Genomic DNA, 19,393 nt, shown 5'->3' on the forward strand with positions numbered 1-19,393 from the left:
ATTCTCTCACTTTGAAGTAAGAGAAAGAAAAGTAAACACCATGCTCTCTCGGAAGACAGAGCCTGACATTTGACCTGTCTCTTAACCTACAGCAAATGTGACAAGATGAGAATGTGATTTAAAGTCCAGTTTAAGGAAAAGGAGTACTCGAAAGGATACAGTAAACGAGAATTTATTTTGGGTGGGATGAACTCAAGCTGGACAACCTAAAGCAAATAAAGCCAGCAAATATAAAGCAAACAACTGTGAATTACAAACCACAAAGCCAATAGTAAGCAACGGCTGAAATACATTCCCAGGGAAGCATTCTGAATGCCCACAAGAAGTTTCTACTTTGCAATTTGTGAGTCAGTAAAGCAGTGCTTTCTCACATCAGCTAGACTGTACTATGGTAATAACATTTTAATGAATCTTTACGCTGTAGGGATAAATGGGTGATTAAATGTACATCAATAAACTTCTTCCACATAGCTTGTTTTATTGAATCAGATTAATATTTCCTGTCATGAGTAAAAGTGTCCGTGTGTGTATGGTATGTAATAGAAAGTGTACACGTTTTGCGCTTCCCGCCCTTAGTACATTTTTATTGAAACTGCCCGAAGGGGAGCTCATAATAGGGGGCGACTTTAACGCTGTTCTGAATGATGCGCTGGACCGCCACCCATGCAGGACGCCAGGGACGGGTAAGTCCCGACTGGCTGTTTTTTTAGAGGCACTGGGCCTTACGGATGGGTGGAGATACAAACATCCTGGGGACCGCGGGTACACTTTCTACTCGGGGGTCCACAATAGTCTTTCCCGCATTGATTATTTTTTCCTCTCCACTGACAGTCTTCCCCACCTGACGGAGACAGTGATAAGCCCGCGAGGCATCTCCGATCATTCGCCGGTCTCCATGACCTATACCTCCTATATTAAAGCCCGGGGACATATCTTCCAGATTTCCCCCGGCTATTTACAGAATCCCAAGATTAGGAAAGAGTTGATTACAGTCACGAAGCACTACTTCCAAGAAAATACAGATTCGATACAATCCCCAGGTGTCCTGTGGGAGGCGTATAAGACAGTGCTAAGGGGATAAGCTATAGCCTCGATAACGGGTCACAGGCGGGCGGCAAGCGATGACCTACAGGCGATCGAAGCTGACCTGGCCACGCTGCAGTCACAACACGGGAATGACCCTACTGCGGAGACAGCTCAGCAGCTACGCCTAAACCAATCTGAGCTCACTGAATACCAGCGGGAACGGGTCGGACAACGGCTCCAACACACGCAACTATTTATGAAGTAGGAAATAAGGCGGGGAAAGTTCTGGCCTGGTTGGATAGGAAAGAAAGGGCCCAGAGGACGATAGCACAGCTCCGCACCCCAGAGGGCGTAGTGGTCACCACTCCAACGGACATTGTAGACACCCTAGCTGACTACTATGAACGAGTCTATACCCCCACCTCACACCTGTCAACAGAAGAGGCGCAAACCTACATTAAGGACATCAAAATGCCGTCCCTATCAGAGGATGAGGTCTCGCTCCTGGAATCTGATTTCACAAAGGACGAGGTCCTTGCTGCAGTTCAGTCTCTACAGTCGGGTAAAGCTTTGGGTCCCAACAGGATCCCTATAGAATTCTATAAGCGTGTATCTGATCTAACAGTTCCGCACCTTCTAGAGATGTTCTTAGATAGTTTGAATAGGGGGGAACTGCCGTAGGACCAGCGGACAGCCACAATAATTGCGATACCAAAAGTTTGAGTAGGGAGGAACTGCCGCAAGACCAGCGGACAGCCACAATAATTGCGATACCAAAACCTGGCAAACCCCTGGACGTGTGCACATCCTATCGTCCAATCTCCTTACTGAATGCGGAAGCCAAGATATTACCAAAAATGATAGCCCACTGGCTAACCCCGCATCTGGAGACACTGATTCACCCGAACCAATCCGGGTTCATGCCGAGCAGAAACACAGCTCTTAATCTGTGATGGCACAGGTACCAAGTCTTCCGGAGCCGGCGGTGATACTATCCCTGGATGCCCGAATGGCATTCGACATGGTTGAATGCCATATTTATTTGCAGTTCTTCGGCATCTTGGCTTCGGACCCAAATTTTGTGCGTGGGTGGAGCTACTTTATACTTAGCCGCTGGCGCATGTAGTGGCTAATGGCCATATTTCCAGAGATTTTCCGCTTGGACGAGGCACGCGCAGGGGTGCCCTTTGTCGCCCCTGCTTTTTGCCCTGATCCTTGAGCCGTTGGCAGCATGGATCCGGTGGGACCCCATGATTAAGGGACTCAGCTGGACCGAGACGTGGGAGGACCCCATATCATCATATGCTGATGATATCCTTCTATATTTGACCTTGCCCAGACGCTCGATTATAGTGCTCCTTAACATTTGTGAAATCTTTGGGCGGGCCTCGGGGTATACTAGCAACTGGTCCAAGTCTGTTCTATTTGTCCTCAAGGGCCCCCCACCGCAGCTCCCGGCGGACTGTCAGATGATGATCACTGATGGGCCCTTTAAATATCTGGGGATCTGGATGACGCCTCATCAAGAGGCCTTTTTTCGCCATAATTTGGCGCCCCCTCTGGAGCGTTTTCGTAGTGACGTACAACACTGGCATACCTTGCCATTGACCCTTCTGGGAAAGGCGGCTTTATTTAAAATGATGACTCTGCCCCGGCTGCTATACATCTTCGAGAATACTCCGTTTCTCGTGCCTCCTAAATATTTCAGGACCATAGACTCACTGGTCTCTGGTCTCCTTTGGGGGGACAAACCAGCGCACATTTCCCGACATAAACTAGTTAGGGGCTGGTTTGATGGAGAAATAGCGCTCCCTGATATTCAACTATACTACTGGGAGGCCCAGTTGAAGATCATAAACCAGTGGCTGCACGCTCCGCAGACTGAGCCAGCGTATAAAGCGGACAGGTATGACCTAGGTAGTGGTCGTGTGCTAAATGCACTCTACGACAAAAGTGCAGCGGCCATGTTTGGCCCATACCGTGAAGTTGTGGTATTTGGCCTCGGCTTGCTTTAAATGTACAGACACAATTACGCAAATGACGCCACTCTGGTCATCGCGTCAACTGGGCTGCCAGTGCAACAGTAGGGGCTTCGAGGCATGGGACTTGATTGGTATTTCCACGGTGGGAGACCTCCAGAGGCGGGGTGCCATCTTCTCATTTGAACAGCTCAAGGAACAGTATGATTTAGCGCCCACAGAGAGATTTCGATATTTGCAAATTAGTCACGCCCTGGGGTCAATAGTCCAACCTGGCGATTAAATACCTGAATCTACCCCATTGGAAGATAGGCTTCTAACGGAACACATGCCCAAAAAGGCGACCTCATTAGTTTACCGTAAACTCATTAATAACCTACCGGACCCCACTCTGAATCTAAAGGATGCCTGGACCACGGAGGTGGGAAAGTTTGATGAGTCAGATTGGCATACTGCGCTCTCCTCAACCCGGGAGGCTGCTATACCATCCAGACTCCGATTGATACAGTTAAAAATGTTACACCGCGTTTATTACACTAGGATCACCCTACACAACATTGGGGAAGCTACACATAAGTATTGTCTGCGAGGATGCGGGGAGGAGGGAACGTTCTTTCATACCATCTGGGAATGCCCTCAGGTTGCCAACTTCTGGGCCAGGGTTATGAGGACTATATCGCAAGTGGTGAAAGATTCATTGGCCCCGGAACAGCGGTGTTGCCTATTAAACATTTGGGAACCCAATGATCTCACTCACTCCATGCAGGATTGGGTGACACTGGGTAGCATATATGCTATAAGAAACATAGCCAGATTTTGGGGATCACATTTGGTGCCAACGTTCAGGTAGTGGTGTTCCGACTTGGACTCCGCGACGATGGCTGAAAGGGCAGTATACCTGAATCGAAAATGTCCGCAGGATATGGGTCAGGATCTGGGGTGCGTGGAATGAATATAGAGGGTTCCTATGTGAGCCACCACAGCTAGATAGTGACAGCGACTCGGAGTAGGATGGAAGGAGGTGATGGATTGATAAAGGGCGTGGGGGGGTCTGCCTGAATGACACAGCTGTAATGTTTTCTTTCATGTGATGATGTATAGAAATCCTTGATTTGCCGCTCTCTATGTATGCACAGAATGATCTTTGTATGCCCAATGATTGTTTTACATATCAATAAAATTGTTTACCCAAAAAAAACTACATTGGAAAGTGTACACGTTTAATACTGATGTATAATATATGCATTGCATTGTGTTGGCAATCTTCCCATCTTGCGTAACAAAACATAAATCAAATAGTGTGGAAGTTAAAGTGTTGGCACTGAGACTAGCTATATGTTTGTGTGTCTGGGATTTAACAAAAGCCCTGTTGTGATGTGTCTAACAGGAATCTTCTCTTTTTTTCTTCATAGTATGGTGTGGACGTGATGGCTCGCGATGCCCATGGGAACACTGCCCTAGCCTACGCCAAGCAGGCTATGAATCAAGAGTCCATGGACATTCTTCTGCAGTATGGCTGCCCTGATGAACATTTTGTGCTCATGGCCACTCCCAACCTGTCCAGGAAGAATAACAACCGGAACAGCAGCAGCGGAGGGGGTCGGATGCCCACCATCATCTGACGCGGGTGAACGTACCCATTGGTCTGCTGCATCGTCGAGGATGTCGCAAGGGAGGTCCACCTACAGCCTCCTCTCACTGCAGAAGTTCTGGGCACTGTAAAGTCTTACAAGTTTTGCCCCCTCCTTAAGACATCCATTGTCCTGCCTCTTGCTCCATTTCTCAGTGCCCTGACCCTGGACCAATGCCAAAGGGGCCAGGAGGAGGCGGGGTAGGCCACAGAACCTTTGGGATCCAGGAATCCAAAAAAGGGATTGTGGAGGACTGAAGTACCTGAAGCAGCCACACTACCTGATGCCGTGGCTGAGGAATGGGACCATTGCACACCCTGGGAGAGCTCTCCACACGAGCAGGACCTCAGGGGAGGGAGGGGGCCTGGAAAGGCGAGCGGGAAGGAGCGCTCAGAAGAACTGGCAACTTAACTGGCAGTTGAGCATATCAGCCCATTTCCCTCTTTCTAACGAAAGCCTTGGCTCTCGCTGCCTTTCCAGTACAGCTTGACGGCATACATCACAGACGAGTACGAACCGTGGCAGCTTTGAGGCTCCTATGATGGTGTATGTCAAATCAGTTGCAGCTAATCTGTCCAGGGAGAATACTGGCTTCATTACACTCCGCATAGCTGAGCTCCTTCAGCCTTTACCGTGGTTTAATGGAACATGATTACTCATCACGGACAAAGAAGCACATTAGCCGAGTAGGGTAGTTACCGGGCACGCTCCGGTGATTGCTCGGATGTGATTGCCATACTCGTCCAAGCCTCATATTATCCCAGACATGTCCTTCGCAGCCCTCCTTCCTCGGTTCACTGTCATAACTCAACACTGAATTCGCAATTCTCCAGCGAGGAGAGCTCTGGCCATCGGGGTGGAAGGGACATGCTCCGTCCAATCCCTGTACCTCAGGCCCACCCTGTCACACCCAGGTACAAAGCAGACAGGCATCGTCGTTGAAGGTTCTGGGTGTCACAAAAAAAAAATCAAGGCAGCCAGTGAGGACGAAAGAGTGATTGGCACTACTAACAAAATACAGTAATGAACTAGAAGGCTTCTGAAGGACCATGAAGTGCAAAAGGAGACCTCCTTGAGACTGCGCAAAACATGGAGGAAAGAACTGTGCACACAGAGTAAAGCATTGATTTATGTTAGCTGGGAACACTAACCCTCGCCCCTACACACCACGGATGAAGCAGATGAGATGCCTGACTTTTTTTTTTCTTTTTTGGGGGGTATTTATTTTGTGTAACGAGAGGGAATTTATGATTAAAAATGTTTTTAGCAGCATTGTACTTTAGAAATACACACGACTGACAAGGAGGGGCCACATTTCCGTTTATAATCCTAAACCAGATGGTACTGGAATATTTTAATTCTGAGAATTATGTGAACTCTGGGCACTGTGACATGAAAAGTGAGCATGGGAGCCGAAGGAAAATGGAGGGCTAGTGCTGGGGTTTGTACTCTTGTTTCAGAAATCTTATTTCATTAACCTGCTTCCACGTCCCCCTGTATTTTGTATATTACTTAACTATCGAGGACATTAACCCCAGGAGGCCTGTTCACATCAAACTTAATTCTTTTAACCCAGGGCTTTTGTGGATGGCATCAGCATGCGATTCTACCTTCAATTTCTTTGTGGCTTTTGGCTATTGAAATCATTTCTCCCCACAATACCACGTCACAGTCTCATGTTTGAAAGGGAATAAGAACGATGTATTTGAAATGTAAGAAAATTATATATATTTTTAAGTAGATACACTATCTGGACAGAAAAAAATATATGACACCGCGTGTATGTTTTATGCACACGCCATCTCCCCTAGATATAAGTGGGGTCGACCCGCCTTTTGTTATTTTATCAAGTTGCTTTTATTTTCTACATTCTTGCCTTTTCAGCTCTGCGCCCTACTACGTTCTCTTAGGAGCCTCCATTTTGTGTCCATACATAAGCTTTTTCCCAGGCAGGTGTAAGGTCAGGTTTCTTTCCTATCGATCCATCCCAGCAGTATGTGTGCAATGCCAGGGGCTGCTTTCTTCAGGTGTCATAAAGTGACAACAAGTGTCGCTTCAGTGGGTTTATTAAAACATCTCTACTTTTTACTGTTACATCCTAGGTGTCTGCACCGCTATCCGTCCAGCTCTTCACAGAGTAAACAGCACTTTATAGGGTGCTTTGTCACCTTTCTGTCCTGTTCGTTCTACGCTGTGTTTAAAGGGAGCCCCTCCCTCATATGTACCACCAGGGGATAAAGGGCATCGAAAATGAGCAGCAAAACGTTTTCCACCGTGGCCTTGGAATTAGTTGTCCCTCCCAAACAAATCTTAGAGCATAGTTAATTGTGACACTAGATCAAAAATAAAGCAGTGACTTGAATTGCAGCATTATGTTGCCTTCCTAACGCAAAACTGGGTTTGAAGTCCCAGTTGAGTCCCGTTCAACCCTTCCCTGGACCAATGGATCTTAGTGTAACACATCCTTGCAGCAAAAATATTTCTGTCCAGTACAGTGCCCGAGAAGGTCATTATCACTGGTGGGACAGTTTTTACAGGGACATGTGTGCCCGACAATTGTATCATCACTGCTGGGACATTTCTTACAAGGACAGCAGTGCCTGATGATGTCGTTATCACTTCTCTAATTTGTCTTATTGGGACAGTAGTATCTGTCAGTGTTGTCATCACTGCTGTGACATTTCTAAGGAGTGCCTGATCTGGCCGAATCTTGCCAAACTATGTTTTATTCAGACTGAGATGAATGGAAAAGCCGAAGGAATGGCTTCCATTGGCCCTTCGCAGCCTCAATCCAAGTTCCAGTGAGTCATGGGTCTGCTGGGCTAGGATTCATGGAGAGAACCTCTATTTAGACCAACGTTTTTATAATTTTTGTACCAAAAAAATAATCTTTCTCTTAGTCTCCTACCCCTTCGCTGTATATCTGAGAAGGGAAGGCCGCTATTAGCGGTTATCTGAGCATCAGCTAGGCTCCTATTATGCACTGCTCTGACCCTGGAGTTTGTTGGTTCCATTGTTTGTTTAAAATATCATCCATCTACCAAAGGTTTAACAGTGTGCTTGTAGCAAATCATGGTTGCGGGAAAGAGATGAATGTCAAAAGGGGTAAGAGTAGACAACACTTGAGGCTCTGAAAGGAAACAAGAAACGTTAATATTTGTAAAAGGTGGAGATGTGTTGTTTGAGAGAAAGGGATGTTAGCAGCTAGTAAACTACATGTTACACACATTTTTTCAAGCGTCCTAAAATGTATCTATCGTATCCCCCACTCCACATACCATCTTTCTGCATATTGGTTTAGGGTGGCCCCAGTTTGTGTTTCCATAAACGTATCCCTATCGGCCACTTTTAGTTCTTGGGTTGCACTTCTGGATAACTCTTGGTTCATTTCTGGGAGTTATTTATTTTCCCCAGCCTTTATTTAAAGAATTGTCGAGTCTTATGTACAATCCTTTTTGTAATCTCTTCCCACCTGGGCATTGGATTTGTGAAATTTTGAGCACCAATAACTTTTTTTGCGCTCAATTGAATAAAAGGTCGTATGCTGATGACATCACACACTAGATTTTAAAGCACTTGAGTTCGGTTTACTGATGTTTTTGAAGTAGAGCCATGGTTTGCATCCCAGCAATTTCTTTACATCTCCACTAAACACTCCAGCAAAGAAAGGTAGGTTGTATGATTTTGAATTTTCTTGTAGATGGTCTAGCACTCCCCTTCTGACCATCTCAAGTGAGTACTGGTCTCACCTGTAGTGTGAAACCAGTACCAATTCAGAGTTTAAATGGCAATATGATGTGTTTTAAGAATTGGATGTATTTTTATTTTATTTTATCGTCGAAGCAGAAAAGTTTACTGAGAAAGTAATGAAAGTGTGATCTTCTAAGTTTACAACCTCATCCAGGGCACAGGAGAAAGCTGAGAACAAAAGCACATCCCTGGCCTTCAGGGTTTAAAATATATTATCAATATTTTGTACCAATAAAATCCATTATTTGGGTTACGTGCAACTCTGCATGAGCAGAGGCTTTGACGCTGTACATAGTGCGTTGCGATAAGACATGACACTACATGGCATGCAGAAGTTGGGCAGTGCTCTCTCGATTGCCACTCCTTTGGTCCTCCAGCCTGCACTCCATGCGCTGGCTTTTTGACTTCACCGCCCCCTTTAGGTGAGATTTCAGCCAATTGCTGGTTCTGCCCTCGTGTTCTGTATTTCGGCTTCCAACCCATGTAAAAGAGCAATACCACATGCCGGATTCTCTTACGGTGGGTTCCCTAAAGCACAAGGCCATTCCATCTGGCAGCCGAGTGCTTGTTCAAAGTTGGGCCTTGACTGACTTTTGAGGTCCTACCATTGGATGTGGATATTTTCAGCTAACCTAGATTTCTGTATTAAACTTTGTGTGCGTTTTTTTTTAAATTCCCATTTTATTTTTTTGGATTTGTTTTCCAACCAACAATGGAATTTCCTGCCCCTTCTCCCAAGGTCAACTGTGTTTTTTTGTTTTGGTCACATTTGTGATTGCATCAACTAAGTTATACAGATCTTTTTGTATTGTGTCTTTAGATGATGATACAGTGTGTATGTAAAAAAAACAATAAAAAAGTAATTATTTGAATAAAAAGTTAAAATGAAACTTTTCTAATTTTGCTTTTTTTTCTGTACAGACTGAAACTGGAATCTCATATTCCTGTTCTCATCTTACCAAGGGTTGGTGGCGCTTGTTGATTATTGTGTAGCTTGTGCATACTATATAGTCAGTGGCAGTCGACACTAAGTAGTTATAGTTAGGACCAACTAATTGCAATCGTTTTTAGGTGACGGTGTCTTGCAATAATGTGGCCGCAATAAGAACTGTGTACTGTATGTAATTTGTGTGGATACTTTTTGAAGTGGACCAACAGATGCAAGACCCAAATCAAAGAACGGTTGATCTTCACAACACAGTAAACCTCTCATACAAAGATTTGTTTTTGTTTTCATTATCTGTGTAAAAGTTTTAGTAGGTATTACAATTTTTTTGTTGTAATTTTGCATTTTTAGTTCCATAGTGGGATGTGGGTTTATAGGGGAATAGGGTGGGAAGTTATTTAATGCCTCAAATTGTAAAGCGCTCTGATATCCTTCATGATCAAGTTCTCGCAATATAAAACTTGATAAATAAAATAAATAAACTGGTGCAGTTTGACAAATATTCCCAAAAATTCCATAAAACACGTTTATCCCACCGCAGCTCCTTCCTGGAAAGTTTTGGGGTGATCCGTCAAGCAGGAGCTGATAAACAGGGAAGGGGTGGGTTGTAAAGAGGTGGGGGAGGTCTCAGGCCCAAAACCAGGTGTTCAATAAAGCAATTTCCCTTTTGAAAGTTGAACATGGTTCAGGTGCATAAATATTTACTTCTGTTGTCCCATGTGATTATTCCAAATTATTTGTTTTGCTGCAAACTGCCCAATAATGTATTCTGATCTCATAGAGACATCTAGCCACAGATTCCCTACCTTAGGACTTCCCAGGCATCAGGCTGGATCCGGAAAACCTTTGCTCAAGCAACACCCTTGCGCGTCGGTAGGTGGTGTCATTTGGCTCTGCGTGACGTCTCCCGCACCAGAACTGACGTCCACATCACTGATATATATGCGCCACCTAGGCATGCTGACGTTATTTCTTTTATTTTTGCGCCAGCCAGCACGGATCTGTAAAGAGATCTACTCTCTGTCAGTTTTTGACAGACGCTTTTTGACATTTTGTCAAGGATTTTGGTGTAGGTTTTTCCACAATGTCGAAGAAGACATCTGGATTCAAACAATGCGGCATCTGCAATCGCGCTAAGTCTGTGACATATCCACAGTTGATTTTTCTCCGGTGCCTGGAGCGCAACCACGACTCAAAGTCGTGCTCTGGCTGTAGGGCCATGGCTCCGGGGGATTTAAAGGAGCAGTCCCTAAAGCTGCTTGTGGCCTGGAGCTCGGCTCCACTCCATTTGCCCCAGAGATTTTGGTCGAGAGGAAGGCCCAGGCACTACTCCAGGAGACCTAAGTCCTCGAATTCGTTGGATTGGTCAGGTAATCGGCGATGTGAAGGAGGAGTCTCGACGCTCTAGGCCTCATTCTGTGGAGCCTGGGTCTGCCTTTCCTGGAGCTGGAGTGACCCTTGCCCTATTTTAAAAATTGTATGGCGCAATGTTCCTCATATTTGGGTGACCTGACCCTTCTGGCGCGCCTTCGTGCCCCGGCGGCTCAGAGGGGTTCCATCGGGTTAATTGCTGGTGGCTCCGGAGCTGATGCTCCACAATGGATCCAGTGGTAGATCCGGACCGGCGCAGTTCATGCCACTGCAACCTTACCCGGCAACAGCCCCACACCTAGACTACCGACGCCGCCGGCTCATGCCTCATTCTTATAACCAATGAGCCGGATCGGCACCTACCAGCGCTAATTCTGGCACCGACGGTATCCTTGGGTCTGAGGTTGGTTCCTCATCCTCATTTTGAAAGGCTAGGAATGGAGGGTCGCTGGACCCTTTACGAGACAAGCCTGAGCACAAAATGGACTGGTATGAGGAATTGGGTTAGACCAGTGGTCTGGATACCACTCCAGATTCTGGCCTGCTTTTTCCCCCTACCGTGGTTAGGGAGGAGGGGGCTTTGTATGCCATGGTGGTGAGGAGGGCAGCTGAGGTCCTGGAGCTTTCAACTTCCTTCAGTGGAAGTCAAGACGAACATCTTGACAGGTCCTGCAGCCAGATATCTCCTCTTTGGAGCCCCTCCTGCCTTTCAACAAGGGCCTGACTGTTGTCCTTCTGATAACCTGGTCCAAGCCCAGAACAGGGGCTCCTTTGAATTGGACAATTTCTTTCCGCACCCCCAGACAGAGAATCCAAGAGGCTGGATAGTTGGCGCAAGAAAATGTTTTCTTCGCCATCCTTGCATTGCAGTCAAACGGTTGCGCAGGTGCTGTCTCAGGTCTCGGAGGAAGCCTAGGCCATTCTCTCCCAAGCAGTATCAGACAGGAGAGATGTGGGAAAGTTCCCCGTTTGCTGTGGGCTTGACACCACTGACTCAATGGGCAGAGCGATTTCATGGACGGTGGCAGTTCAACGCCACACCTGGACGAGAACTTATAGATTTTATGAGGATGTCCAGGCTTTTCTTATGTACATGCCCTTTGATGGAACCCATCTTTTCGAAGACCAGGCAGACATGGCCCTGGAGCGCCTTTTAAGGACTTTCAGGCTATGGGCAAGTCCTTGGGCCTCTCAGTGACCACCTGTCCCCGTCTGCTTTCACCCCTTTTAGCTGCGCCAGCCATATCCCAGCCACAAAACCACGTAGGTTCAGCAACCTCTGCGCAGCTCTCTTTGACCCTGTGGGTCTGGTAGCCAGAGGTTTTCAGCCCCCCCCCCCCTCAAAGCCTCCAAACCTTCCTAGTTCAACCTTCAAGATCATGGGCGACCAGTTGGTGGTAGGATCAGGCATTACCTCCACCACTGCCAAAACATCACATAGGACAGATGGGTTCTTCAGATTGTCTGATTGGGCTACTCCCTCCTTTTCAAGACTACACCTCCCTCCATGCCTACTTCTGTCTGGCTGGCGGAGGACCACCTTATCTTGCTTCAGGAGGAAGTCAGGACTCTCTTAGCCAAGGGAGCCATAGAGAGGGTTCCAGTGCCAAAAGTAGACTATGGTTGCTATTGCCGCTACTTCTGGTCCCGAAAAAGGACAAATGCCTTTTTCCTATTCTAGATCTGGGAGCCCTCAACTACTTCCTCAAAAGGAAAAAGTTCAAAATGTTCACTTTGGCTTAGGTCTTGTCTGCCCTAGACCCCGGAGACTGGATGGTAGTGTTAAACTTGCAGGACACCTTTTTTCACATTCCTGTCCTACTGCCCGCTCATCAGCGTTACATGCAGTTCACGGTGCTCCCCTTTGGCCATACCATCCCCCCTCGGGTGTTCACCAAGGTGATGGCAGTGGTTTCAGCTCATCTACGCAGATCAGGGGTGCCAGGCTTCCCCTATCTCGACGACTTACAGTGGTCCTGCTTTCGCTGGGGTTCACTATCAATGTGCCAAAGTCACGCCTGACTCGCTCTCAGATGCTCCCTTTCATCTGAGCTGTTCTGGACACAATGCAGTTTCAGGCCTATCCTCCTGAGCAGCGAGTCCAGGACATTCTTGCTGTGATACTGATGTCTCAGCCTCTATCCTGGATTTCGGTGGGAATGACTCTGAGGCTGCTGGGCCTCATGGCTTTCTGCTAGTGACACATACCAGATGCCATATGCTGGCTCTGCAGTGGGACCTGAAATTTCAGCGGGCACAACATCAGGGGAATCTCTCCTACATGGTCCAGATCTCGGAGGGAACTGCACAGGACCTGCAGTGGTGGCTGACCAATTATGATTTCGTCGGAGGCAGACTCCTCTCCCTTCCCCGACCAGATCACATAGTAATGACAGCTACGTCACTTCTGGGATGGGGCAGCCATCTCGGACAGGTGAAGCTAGAGATTCGAGCGATTTGCCTGGCATTGAAAGCTTTTCTTCCTTCCATCAAGGGAAAACTGGTTCAGGTATTTATGGACACCCCCACCGCCATGTGATACTGCAACAAACAGGGTAGGGTGGGGTTGAGGACCCTTTGTCTAGAGGCTCTGTGTCTCTGGACATAGCTGGACCGCAGGGCATAACCCTGGTTGTTCAACACCTGGCAGGTTACCTAAACACCAGGGCGGACAAACTCAGCTGTTGATGCCTAGCGGATTACAAATGATGTCTCCATCCGGAGGTGGTGCAAGATCGCTTTCAAAAGTGGGGAGAGCCTTGGTTAGATCTGTTCGCTTCCGCCGAGTATGCACAATGTCAGCAGTTTTGCACACTGGAGATTCCAAGGCGGTACTGGCTCAGTGACGCTTTTTGTCTTTAGTGGAGTTCAGGCCTCCTGTGCACCTTTTCACCAATACCACTCCTGCCCAGAGTACTCGGGAAGATCAGGAGCGACTGGGCTCAAGTCATTCTTGTGGCTCCAGACTCGGCATGGAGAGTCTGGTATTCCGAGCTTCTCCAACTGAGCACCGATCCTCCAATAAGGCTGCCCCTTCAAGAGGATCTTGAGTCGCAGCAGCAAGGGAAGGTCCGTCACCCGAAGCTGTGAACTCATTGCCGCCTTGCATAGAGGTTGAGAGGTGGCAGTTGACAGCATTCGACCTTCCTCCGAAGTCTGTAATGTTACTTTGGTAGTCAGGCGTCCGTCTACCAAGACTGTATATGCCTGCCGGTGGTGAAAATAAAACAAATATTGTACAGTAAGGTCTATTGATGCTCTTTCTACTTCCCTCTCTCAAGTCCTTATCTTTGACTCTAGCCCAGCAGGACTCTGCTATAGGCACTCTTAAAGGGTAACATTTGGCCTTGTCTGCCATCTTGAGGCTGCCAGGATTTAAATCCCCGATTGAAATTTGATTTCTTAAGGGGCTTGTAAATATGTTCCCACTCGCCCCATTCATCATGCATCAGTGGGACCTTAATTTGGTTCTCTTTTTTCTAATGTGTGCTCCTTTCAAACCTCTGCACAAATGCCCCCTCCAGCTGCCTACCATCGAAAATGCCTTTTTAGTGGCAATGACTTCTGCCAGGAGGATGAGCTAATTTAATTGCAGGCTCTGTCATCCAAGCCTCCTTACCTGCCATCATCCCTGATAAGTTGGTGCGTCGCACTAGGGCCTCTTTCTTACCGAAAGTGGAAACACCATTCCATGTGGGGCAGTCAGCAACCTTACCCACTTTCTATGGTCCTCTGCACCCCTCTAAAGAGGAGGAGAAACTTCACCATCTGGATCCAAAAAGAGTGTTGTTGTTCTACCCTGACTGCACTAAAGAGTTCCTGGTGGACGACCAACTCTTCTTGGGGTACACTGGATCAAAGAAAGGTTGTCCGCTGTAGAATAGGACTAGCTCTCGATGGGACATCCTCTGCTTCAAAATTTGCTACACTCGGGCCACCAGAGCTAAGGCTGCTACTATGGGATTGCAACATGGAGTTCCAGTCCTTGACATCTGTCAGGCAGCAACATGGGCATCAAAATTCAACACAATGTCCAGCACTCTATGAAAGTGTAAAGGATCTATTTCTATACAGTATAATAAACAAGAAAAAACAATGTTCTTTATGAAAACTGCATCATATAGTCACAGCATTATATTCAGGCAATCCAGGTGAATCAAGAGTCTTCAGTGGTAGAGTAATGAATTCTTTATTCGGATCAAAAAGTGCATGGATTCTATCCTCGTAAAAACAATGTTGTAGCCGGTGCCTACGCGTTTCGTCCAAAAGGACTTCTTCAGGGCAGGTAAGTCACTGTCTTTATTCAATCTGCCGTATCATCTAGGTTGTTATCTGCGAGTTGTTTTCTCAGCAGGCTTACACAAGCATTGTGTTAAGTGTCTTGTAAAAAAGTATTATCTTTTGGTTGGGAATCCCTTGTTTTTAAGAAGCGTCTCGTGATGTCTTTGGTAAAGATCACAGCTGAGCCGGGTTATAGTAGGTCCAACTCATTGGTAGAGAGTGAAGATCCCAACGTCCATGGCATCGTAACCGCATCACTACACATGTTCACTAAACACTACTGCCTAGACAGGAAGTCTGCAGGAACAGCCTTTTTGGCCGCTCTGTCCTGCAGGACTTCCTGGTCTGCAAGCCCTTCTTTGGTGATTTTGTACCAGTTCTGGCTCAACCTGAGCTTCTGGGGGTCTTCAGCCACCCACCGCCAGATTGAAGACCTACGCGCAGCTATGCTCTGGGTATTCTGATCTCTACCGTGTCCCTATGGTGTGCCTCTTGCCCCCACAGAGCCGAGAGGCCCGCCAGCTGGATTACTGCCAGCGAGTTCGCCCTCTGTGTCACGAGGACCCTCCGAGCCACTTCTGCTCTTAATTGCCTCAATTGTAAAGCGCTCTAATATCCTTCGGGATCAAGTTTGCGCTATAGAAAACGTTATAAATGAAATAAATTCCCTTTTTGGGATGACGTTTTTAACGACTATGACCAGAGTGATGAGTTTGCTCAGCCCTATGCTGAGGAAAATTGGTATGAGAGCATACAGGAGACTAGTGGACTGGATACCTCTATGGACAAAGTCCTCTTCTTCCCTCCCGGCCCAGCCACAGAAGTTATGTGTAGGGCACCTTAAGTCCTTGACCTCCACCTCCTCACCATGGAGGTAAAAACTAACGTCTAGCCCTGTCCTTTCACAGGCAATTCAAGATGGTTTGATTCTGTTAAGTTTGTGATGCTGCAAAGTTCATTATTCATTGTGGTTTAGACACCACCAACTCCATTGGGTAAGCTATAGACACCACAGTTGCCTTTCATCGCAATATGTGGCTTAGATTGGCGGTTCTCGGCAACGTCCAGTCCTCTTTGATGTACATGCCCTTCGATAAGACTTGCAAGTTCGGGGTCAAGGTAGATTTTGCTCATGAATGTTTCAAGGAGAATAGAGCTAAGGCGTCCTTTACCGTCAGCATGCCTCGCTGGAACCCAGCTGTTTTCTGGGAGAGGCTGAGCTGGCCACGGTCATTATGCTGGTCAGTCCCCTTCCCTGCAGTGCCACCCGCCAAACCCCTTTAGGGTATCCTTTTTGGGTCACAGCCACTTTGTGGCAGGAGGATTGCACTGATTCTATCCAGGTCTGCAAGTGATCACGTCAGACCATTTATTTATTTATTTATTTATAAAGTTTTATATAGCACAACAATATGGGTGGGACCTCCAGACTGTCCGCAAAGATTATGCTTTAACATTCCTTTCGTCCCTGCCGCACCTTCCATCATGCACCTAGCAACGGACAGAGGACCATCTCTCCATTTTATGGCAGGAAGTACAAGCCCTTTTGGCTAAAGGGGCTGTTGTGAGGGCGCCAGAAAGTGGTTGAAGATGAAGATCTTCGACCTATTCTAAATGAGAGCCCTATCAATGCCTTACTCTTCAAGGAGAAATTCACAAGGGTCATCCTGACCCACGGTTTGCCTGCCCTCAACCCTGGAGACTGCATGGTGGTATTAGACTTGCAGGACGCTTATTTCGATATTCTCGCCCTGCCGCCTCAACAGAGCTACCTGCGGTTCGTGGTGGGAGAGTAGCATTTTCAGTTTGCTGTGCTCCCCTTTGGTCTCGCCAGCGCCCCTCGTGCGATCGCAAAAGTGAATGCATCTGTTTCATCTTAGGAGGTCTGGGGTGCCAGTCTGTCCCTACCTCGATGACTGGCTGTTGAATGCGAGCTTGCCCCAGGCAGTCGCCAACCACCTCCAGACTACGACGATCCTCCTGTCATCTTTGAGGTTCATTATCAATGTGCCAATTACACCCGACTCCTACTCAGACACTCCCCTTCATCGAAACCATTCCGGACACTGTTAGAGTTTGTGCCTTTTCCCTAGGAAAGAGAGTAGAGGGCATTCAGGCTATGATCCTTATCTTTCAGCCTGTGTCTTTTATTTTAGTGAGGTCAACTCTGAGGCTTCTGGGACTGAAAGACCCCTGCATCCTGCTGGTAGAGCACGCAAAGTGGCATTTGCTCTGAAGAAGGATCTGAAGTCCCAGTGGGCCCAACATCAAGGGGAATCTCTCTGACCACATTCAGGTTTCAGAGGAGACCATAAAATATCTGCAGTGGTGGATACTGAACCACGATTGGGTTAACAGCAGACCTCTCTTCCTTCTCCACCCAGAGCGGATAGTGGTGATCGATGTGTCGCTTTTGCGCTAGGACAGCCACCCAGAAGATGTGGAGATCAGAGGCCTCTGGGCTCCAGCAGAGTCCTAGCTCCATATCAATTTTTGGTAACTATGGGCCATTCCCCTGGTTCTGAAAGCCTTCCTGTCATCCATCAACAGTCGGGTACAGGTGCTCACGGACAACACCACAGCCATGTGGTACTGCAAGAAACAAGGTGGTTGGGGTCACTGACCATGTTCCTGGAGGTCTTTCACCTCAGGAAATGGTTGGACCCCCATGGGATCTTTCTGGTGGCAAACCACGTGGTGGGCTCACTCAGCACAAGGGTGGATGAACTCCACCATCGGCACTTGCGGATCATGAGTGGCAATTACATCTGCAGGTGGCACAATTTCTATTCCACAAACATGGAGATCATTGGAGAATGAACAATATCTGATCGAGACATCTAGCTGCAGATTCCTTACCTTAGAATTATCCCCAGATGCCAGACTGGATCTGGAAATCTTTCTACAGCAGTACCTCTGTGTGTCAGAGGGCATAGAGCAACTACACAACTACGTCCTCCACCAGATATGACATTGTTAGAGACTATATAAGCCCTCTGCTGATGCCTTCTTGGGATCCAGAGTGAGGTACCGCTGGCCATTTTTGGCCTCTCTTGAAAGTCCTCAGGTCTGCTATGTAGAGCTCTCATCCTATTTGCATTTTGTGTTTAGGCACCCAGCCTGACTCCAAACGTTGCGGCTCGTGTTTTCAGATTTGGTCATCCGCGCTGCAGAAGCACCGCATTACACTGGTAGCCAAGCATTGCACATGGCACCTCGTTGGTCACAGTCATCTTCTTCCGTTGAGGGTAAGCTCCTGAAGACCTTCATCCTCGCTGTCACCTGGTAAGTCATGCCATAGGCAGTCGGCTCTGTGTCCTTCCCCTACTTTACTGCATACACACTGTGTCCGTGACTTGTCTCGGATATCGGAGTCGGAGCGGGTGTCTGTTTGACGCCTTCTGGTTCTTCCTGGCACCCAGGCAATTGTGGCTAAAATGAAGGACCACTCTCTCTCCCTTCATGCCATTTTTGTCTCTCAACCTCCCTCCAGCACGCCTCAAGTAGGTCGTTGAGACCTCGACTGACTCCATGCCAGCGGGACCTCCCTCAGTGTCAGCAGGGCCCTCTGAATCCGTGTTGGACTTAGTTTCGACTCCAGTGCACAGCCCTTCAGGGTTTTTCCCCCAATGCTGAGGTGTTGTCTTCTCAACGCCGGTCAATGTTGGTAATGGCGCCGGTGGACCAGTCCCCTTAGAGCTACCTTCCTTTGCTTTCGGGGGAGCCTTCTGCATTTTTCTCCTTGGCACAAGGTTCCTTTGGGGATGTGTGTGCTCACATAAATGAGCCTCCTGGCCATGGCCCTTTCAGTTGTTCTCCGCTGGCATGCCTGGCTATCTACCTCCGACTTCTTTGAAGCAGTTCAGTCTGCCTTGTTGGACATGCCTTTCAAAGGCAAGTATCTGTTTGGCACTCAAGCTGACGCCACTTTACGCCATTTTTGGGATTTTCGAAGTGGAGAAAAATCTTAACCCCTGATTGATATACCGTCCCCTTTTGCCCCTGTACACAGTCTGGCTGGAGATAGTCTCCTTCATTCCTTCTGTGTAAACCGTTATAGGTCGGTGCCAGTTGGCTTCTTTCAACTCGCCCCTCTGCGTGTTGTCCAGTGCAATGCCCTTCCCCAGTGGGTATTTTCTTTTCTTGCCTTCTTACCATGTCGAGGGCAGGTTGTGGTCCCTGTTTTTTTTTTTCTGGGACACGTCTTACTTTTTGACCTGATTTGATGTCTACGCCGGTGTTCTTGCTTTCTACCCACGTTCTGCTTGCAGCCTTTTCCTAGTATTGTGCGAATGAACTGTCCCTTGTTCCCTGTCCTACTGGGTACTTCCTCTGTATGCCTTGCAGGTAATCCTCAATATGATTCTGACGCCAAAGTACCCCTTATAGGGGACTCCACATGCTGTGCT

General features: G+C 47.6%; 1 protein-coding gene across 5 annotated transcripts in view; it reads left to right on the forward strand.

Moving 5' to 3' along the window:
- Window positions 1-9,276, forward strand: part of AGAP1 (ArfGAP with GTPase domain, ankyrin repeat and PH domain 1) — a 1,113,642-nt gene extending 1,104,366 nt beyond the window's left edge. For all 5 annotated transcript variants that reach the window (XM_086956296.1, XM_086956297.1, XM_086956294.1 and 2 more), the window contains one exon: window positions 4,418-9,276. In XM_086956296.1, the coding sequence (XP_086812422.1) occupies window positions 4,418-4,627 (210 nt within the window). In that variant the 3' untranslated portion in view covers window positions 4,628-9,276. The remainder of the gene's footprint in view (window positions 1-4,417) is intronic.
- The last annotated feature ends 10,117 nt before the right edge of the window (window positions 9,277-19,393 follow it).

The sequence above is a fragment of the Lissotriton vulgaris genome, chromosome 2_1, assembly GCF_964263255.1.
Source record: "Lissotriton vulgaris chromosome 2_1, aLisVul1.2, whole genome shotgun sequence".
NCBI classification, from domain to species: Eukaryota; Metazoa; Chordata; class Amphibia; order Caudata; family Salamandridae; genus Lissotriton; species Lissotriton vulgaris.